Source organism: Dermacentor variabilis, chromosome 1 (genome assembly GCF_050947875.1).
Source record: "Dermacentor variabilis isolate Ectoservices chromosome 1, ASM5094787v1, whole genome shotgun sequence".
NCBI lineage: Eukaryota > Metazoa > Arthropoda > Arachnida > Ixodida > Ixodidae > Dermacentor > Dermacentor variabilis.
Window position 1 is genome coordinate 271371221 of NC_134568.1, and position 7428 is coordinate 271378648.

At 51.9% G+C, this 7428-nt stretch overlaps 1 protein-coding gene across 1 annotated transcript; it reads left to right on the forward strand.

Annotated features, from left to right (window-relative positions):
- The first annotated feature begins 717 nt into the window (after window positions 1–717).
- On the forward strand, window positions 718–4092 carry LOC142573640 (zinc finger protein SNAI2-like). The gene is made up of 2 exons (XM_075683032.1): window positions 718–1039; window positions 1881–4092. The coding sequence occupies exons 1-2, from the start codon at window positions 847–849 to the stop codon at window positions 2753–2755; spliced, it is 1068 nt and encodes a 355-aa protein (XP_075539147.1). The 5' UTR covers window positions 718–846; the 3' UTR covers window positions 2756–4092.
- Window positions 4093–7428: the final 3336 nt, after the last annotated feature.

Below are 7428 nucleotides of genomic sequence, written 5' to 3' on the forward strand. Positions count from 1 at the left end.
TACCAACTACTGGCCTCAACTGCACACGGTTTCAGCCACTGGTAATTGTGAACATCGTTTTAAACCGTGGCAGGGTGCAGCCGGTGCGTTTTCCTTTCGCAAACGAAAGCGTTGAGATCGCCTTCTGGAAGGTTGATGTACTCCGCAGCACTTGCCGAGCGAGAGGGAGGAGCACGCGCTCTCTCCGAGTGTCCCCACGGCGGGCGCGTGCCGCGCATGTCGGGGCTGCCCCTGTGGCCGGCCAGCGCTGTGCGCGCCGCGGAGGCGTCGCGTATCATTAACGATCTCTCAGATGCGCCGACGCGCTACGGGCGGCATGAAAGGCGCGCTGCAGGGAAGCGACAGAGTGGCTCCATCTCGAACACGAGCCCCAAGAACGAGCCGGTGGAGCGGCCAATAAGCTCGGGACGTTCGCTAATCGTGCCTTAGCGCAAGCCAACTGCACAGCGTCATTGGTCGATCCAGCGCGCTTCCCATTGGCGGTTGGCCCGGCGGCAGGGAGCGGGGGGAAGGGGAGCGACGGAAGCGCTTTTATTTATAAAGCTTCCCGCTCTTGCGTCGGTTTTGCTTTGCTTTTGCGTATATGGGGAGCGGTTTGGCAGGGCCGGTGGGTGAGGGCGACGGCGGAAGGAAAGAGAGGGGCACCACTTCCTTCACCTGCCCCTCGGGGACCTTCAAAGAGCACTGCCAGTGGCGCTTGCGGCCAGACTCGCTTGCGCGCTTCGTGCCGGAAGGTTCGCCTCGTCGCTCGTTGCGGTCTTCATGACGACACGGTGGCCGCTGCTGTAGACGACGCACGCTGCCAGACTCGGATTACCTGTCTTCACCGCGCTCAAAACTAACAAGATGCCGCGTTCGTTCCTCATCAAGAAGCACGTCAACGCGGGAGCTACGGCCGTATCGCGGCCTGTAGCCGTTGTCAAGAGGCCCTGGCTGGACGAGATTTCGCACGAAGCTGAGGACCTCAGCACGTCGCCCCCGCCAGTAGTGCGGGTGCCTATGGCGTTGTCACCGGCGCTCTCCGATGGCTGCGTACCAGGTAGGGAAAATTTACCTCACTGATTCTACGTACGCTCATTGCTATTCGACTTTGCGTTTCAAAACCTCATAGTGTGTGTAGAACCGGGAGGCCTTCGTTAAGTTGTGCGTTCTGGCCACGCATGAACTCAGCGTCGGTCTCTTCCTAAAGGTTAAGACTAGTGGTAACACCGGCGTTGCTTTTAGTACTGAAACAGGGTATGGTATTTTTGCTCACTGTCCTGGAAAAAATGTTCCGCGGCGGGGTTTACCGACTGTGACTGACAATCACAGACGGTAGCTGCGCCGCAAGACATCAAAGGGTAGAAGAGAAGCATGCGCCCTGATAAGTGGTTGGGACATTTCTAGTTGTCTATAAATCACAGCAGTGTTTGCCCACCATGGTTGAGCCGCGCGTTGGATAAGCAGGTGTCCGATAACAAGGCCTGCGAACCACACCGCAATGACAACTGTCGGTTGCGGAGTTGTTTGATAAGCTGCCGTCGTCAACAGGCTTGCACCTGGTTTTTAACGGTTGGTCGGTTATCGATGAAAAGCCGTGTGCGACTATCGTGGTTCTGTCACTATGTGTGACAAGTGAGATATCCTACTGTCAAACACGCTAATGCAAACACTGGATCGCAGAAGCCGAGTATTGCTTCCAGCTGCCAAAACTGAGATAAACGGTTATGCATGCTTCAAACTGATTGACGTGACAATTTTTAGAAGCGCAGCCTTCCTATGTATACATTCTTATGCTTCTCTGGAGAGCGCCGCATCTGCCTTTAAGGGCCGATGCGACACTGCCAGATGAGGCCGGTAAGGACTGTGCATGAGCTGATGAGAATTCGATCTCCTTCCAGATATCGCGCGGCCATTCGACCTCAGCCTAAAGGCGAGAAAATCGAGCGGGAGGTCCGAGTACCCTTCCATTCACCGGCCCGTGGCCCTGACACCGCCACCGGGAGTGGCCCTCATCGCCCCCAAGGGTGACCGGACCATGGACTGGCCGCACCAGCCTGCGTACCTGGCGCACAGCTACATGCCGCTCACGCTCTACCCTGTGGCAGCCGCGAGCGACTACTACGCGCCCATGGTTCCTCCACCTCTAGTGGCTGGTCACCCGCTGACGCCACGCGATCTGGCCAAGCAGAGCCCACCCCAGCGAGACGCCGTGGTTCCCTCGTGGTCGTCTGGCGTCTCCTCTTCTTCTTCGGACGAAAAGGAGTCGCGTGGCTCGCCAGCGCCCCCTGAGCGGCCCCGGAGGCGGCCCGAGAACGCGCCACGCTACCCTTGCACTGGCTGCAACCGCAGCTACTCCACCTACAGCGGCCTGTCCAAGCACCGGCAGTTCCATTGCTCCGCCACCACGAGCAAGTCCTTCTCGTGCAAATACTGCGAGAAGGACTACTCGTCGCTGGGCGCGCTCAAGATGCACATCCGCACGCACACGCTTCCCTGCAAGTGCAAGCTGTGCGGCAAAGCCTTCTCGCGACCCTGGCTTCTCCAGGGCCACATAAGGACGCACACCGGAGAGAAGCCGTTCGCCTGCCCACACTGCAGCCGAGCCTTCGCCGACCGCTCAAACCTCCGCGCCCACTTGCAGACGCATTCGGACATTAAGAAGTACAGCTGCAAGTCATGCAGCCGTACTTTCTCGCGCATGTCCTTGTTGCTCAAGCACGAAGATGGTGGCTGCCCCGCCGCGGCGCTCAACCGCAGTCAGCCTAAGCCCTAGGTGCGCTCCGTTGGGGCATTATTTATGACATGTACAGACTCTAGTCGCGTCCTGTTCGCAGGCCTTGGACAGTAGAAACGGCCCGGCAAGTTCCATGTCGCGGGTCGTCTCGTATTTATTTGAACACATTCTTTCCTTCGCTACGATTCTCGATTCCTTGTTCTCTCGCAAAGGGCAAGAGTAACTGCCATTCATTGCCAAAGATTGTTACCATCAGAACAGCTCGTCAGCTAGTATGCATTGTCCGCTAAGGGAACAATTAGGCAAACCTGTTCGCAGATATCAATACTTAAGGCCTGCCCTGTCAGCATCAACGAAGCCTCTTCGCAGTTTCACTCAGGCCTGGCAAATACCGATGAAGATCAACGCCGCATGCATGAGTTCCCGAAAGGAGGCGCAGTATTATTTGTCCGTCCCTTTAGTCAATTGAGCGCACATCTGCCAGCGCTGTAACTCAATGCCTGTTGGCGGCTGTACAGTTGAATTCACAAAGCTTTTCGTTCGTAAGAACGGCTTATCATAATTCGACTAGTATTATCGCTCTCATGATTCGCCGGTGCCTGTTCTAAGGGCAGATCCTGCGTACGAACTGCTTTGTGGATACGGACCCAGGGGCCGAATTCACGTAGCTTTTCGTTCGTAACAAATTTTATTGGCTGGCCGCCTACGCTAATATGTTCGCTGCCAAGTTCGGCCAGCGGCTGTTCTTTAGGGCAAATTTAGCGTACGAACCGCTTTGTGAATACAGGCCCAGGTGTTTGCGGACGAAGCCTTGAGCGCTGCGGGTAAGCTGTACGGGCTTTGTTCGTGTCTCAAAGTGCCATGTTTTTTTTTTCTTCTTTCTTTTTCTTGTACCTGGTAAGGAACGAGCGTAGGAGGGGTACATTCAGGCATTTGCTGTTTATAGGTGCATGAGAGGTCCAGTTCTCAGCCTGTGTCTCGCATGTCTCAAACTGAGCATGCAGCAGCTTTAGCACCGATCATCTTTTTTCTTTTCTCAGTGAAAGTAAGAGCTCACTTCAAACTGTACATACAATATGCTCACCCATATTTTGTCATCCGGTTAGGACTAGTCATGAATTTCGTTTTCTAATTCTGAAACGTAAACAAGACACGATATCTTTCCTCCCGAAAGGGAATCAGCCTTCTCATTATCATATGCCTGTGGCGGAGCACTGTTGCCATTTCCATTGTACCGTGCACCGTCACGACAGTTGCCAGTTCTAGTTATGACTGTTGACACAGCACCCACAGTGACTTCCATATGTATGTGTTTGTTACACAGATTTGTTGATTGACCCTGAAAAAAAGAAATGTCATGTTCATATTGCCATACAGCTTAGAAAGCAATAAACTACTTTTTAACTTTACAATATGGTTTACATGTGCTTTCATTGTCATTTATTTCGTTTAGTAGACAACATAAGGGTGAGGCAATCGCCTTCATATTACTTTTGACCGGTGGGCTTGAGGAACTACGGCCGCGCAAGAACGGGGATAAAAGAATACACGCCCAGACACGCTGTACAAAGCACTGTGTGTGTCTACTCGTGTCGTTTTTTGTCACTGTTGTGTGCACTTTCCCTCAAGGTTATCACTGATTCACTAAAAATAAGCCACTCTTGCCACACTGGTTGACATCATCTGATGCCGCTTGGTGGTGGAGGGACTTCATTTGCAGAAATGCAGAGACGCTCGTCTGAAGCCATGTACTCTACGATGGGGACAAGGGGGTACGTAATACGACAATATAGAGCATAAGCATGGAATCTGACTAACGCTAGGTGTCGCATTTTATCTTTCGCACGGTTTCGTATTGCCATAAGGTTGCTAAAGTGAAAAAAAATTATGCGTTTATGGAAGCGCTCAGTGGCCTAAGGGCGGAGGGTAAAGAGTGATTACTCCTGAATGGCAAGCGGACACAACGCTGAATGCATGGTTGCGAAGTAAAGGGATACGAGGTAACGTCTCCCGTTGTTTGTGCGCCGCTGTTCACGTCGCAATGTTTATTATAATCTACACTTTATGACGTTATCACTTTTATACTCTATGTGGTGGGCACATTATCTTGCTTGTCACCAAACATTAGACTCTGCAACTTATATGTGTATGTTTCTCTGCACGGCTACGGTGCACTAGAGCAAAGCAATATTACTGAGCTAGGTTTCAATTGAGAAATACTTAGTGTTGCCAAATGCGTAAGACAGCATAGGATCAGATAGCCCAATGAAAGCATTTAAATATATGCCACTATTCAGAAGCTTCACCAATCTGCGCCACAGGCGGCGCACAGATTGCCGAGAATGAATCTAACCCTTGACTTCATTTACAATTATTTCTGGCGTTTTACGTGTCAAAACCACGTTCTGATTAGGTAAGTTCATATGTGAAGCTGAGTCGGTTAGTGGTTGAGCTAGAGGAATCTTGAAGTCCGAAATTGAAAGAAAAGTGAAAGAACTGGAAATTATACATGCAAGTACAATCATTTACAATGCAGGAAGCTACAAAACACAGATGAGAGGAATTCAATAGCCTGAGAGCAGAAGCATGAGAAGTGACTGGCCGACGACCACTTTCTCATTCGGCAGAAATGTTAACGTGAGAGAAGCTCACTATTCACGTGCTCTCTAGCGGAACAGCACATTGAAACGCGGCATAACGCCGCGAAACAGCAGAATATATTTTCTTAAAAAGCACTCCACAGCAAACTATTACTTGGCATTAACATATTTTTATTTGATAACTAGAAAGACAAAAAATTCCAGGTCTTCCTAATTGTATATGGTATATTCTTGACAACTATACCAGTAAGAAGTTCTAATGACACATCTTTTGCGATGAACATACAAACATACGATAAACAAACGGCGCAGAAAAGCGGTCGCGGCAAAAGTTCTTTCACCCACAAAAGATTCCGTAGGGCCAGGGACGTGGTCTATGTGGACGCGGAGGAGTACGCAAATATACAGAGTATGTCGATAGTTGCTACGTGTCTATAGGGTGACTCCAGAGTTACTGGCACTGTAAAAAACAGGAAAGACGGAGGTGGTGGAGGAGGCTACCTTAGCATTGTCTATAGCCTCCACGGAGGCTAACATCGTTGTCATCGACTCCAAGACAACCGTGAGGAACTATGCCAAAGGAAGAATCTCGCCGGAAGCGCTGAGAATTTTAACCAACTTTCGCGAAGATCGAGACGTTCACATCATATGGGCACCCGCACAATCCTCCCTTCCCGGGAACGAAATAGCGCACAACCTGGCTCGAGAACTGACAGGCCGAGGAAGTGGCATGTAAATACTGGGAACGGAGAGAGACCGGATGACCAGCTTTTAGGAGATAACCAAACACTATAAATTGGGAAGGGCCCATTTCCCCCGGCACACTTCTCGCCAGGTAGACGGTAAGCGGCGTCATGGCGCCTTTTACAAACAGATACATATCCGAACCCGGTGGCCTACCACCGCTACTACCCGGGCCTTTACACGGATAGATGTAGATTCCGTCAAGGAAGGGCGGACCTACAACATATGGTTTGGGCTTGTCCTCGGACACCCACACAGAATAGAACAAACAAGACCAGAGAACAGTGGGAGACCGCGTTGCTCAGCTGTGCATCGGAAGACCAACTCAAGGCAATACAGCAGGCCGAAGATGCACAAGGGCTCGAGGCTGCCATCTAGGCATAGAGGCGTAGGTCTTAAATCTGTTGTCCTAAAATAAAATTTATTCCTACTTCAGACGCTTCGTCACCATTTCAATTGAATGGTATACGTGTGCAAGGAAGCGTGATCTGATCAGAGGCTGTATTTAAAAAAAAAGTTATTACGCTAAAAATGTTCGCAAGAGCGGGAGCGCGGCAATGTTGATGTCAGACATATTAGTGAAAGCGTCCGGCCAATGGCAAACAGGACTTACGAACAAAAGGTTTGTGAATTCGGCCCCAGTTCTGGACAATGTTCGCCTATAGGACGCAGGAATAGATGTATGAGCACATTCCACGGGGGCGGTGCTCTAAAACAGCGCGTGCATGCTTCTGCGAGTGAGTCCGTGGACACGCGGTGCTGGCTGGGACACGACGCGACAGCGCCGGCAATGCACCGAGTCACCACCGATGGGGCGCCACAAATAGCAAGGCGCCCCACAAAGAACCCGGGCCCGCGGGAAATGGGAGGAGGCGTTGAATCTTGAACGGCAGTCTTCGCAGGTAGCTGAACGGCTGGTCTGAACGGATGATCGGCGCGCTGCAGCAGGGGCACAAAAGGACCTCTGGCGCCGCGCGGCAGGTTGCCGGCTAGCCGAAAAACCTGCGTGGTCATCGGCCGCCGGCTGCATTGTGCCATCGGCTTCCCTTCGTGCTCGGGATCTTTTGTGGGGCCGCTTTTTCAGAGCGCGCCCCGCTCCTTACCTGTCTTCATGTACCGAAGCGTCCGGCCCTTCGTCGCCGCCCTCTGTGTATGCGACCAGGAGAGCAGTGCCACTTCCCCTCCTCCGCAACCGGACGGACGCAAAGCTGCTTCTATCGCACCGTAATTCAGCACGTTTCTCGTTCAGCCTGTCCGTGGCTCTCCTTTTTCTTCGCGGTGCGGTGAGCAAGACGAATGTGCCGGAAAACGCGAATTCCTAGTTTTACGTCCCGAAGCATACCTTCGCGTATGCAGAACGGTGGAGTG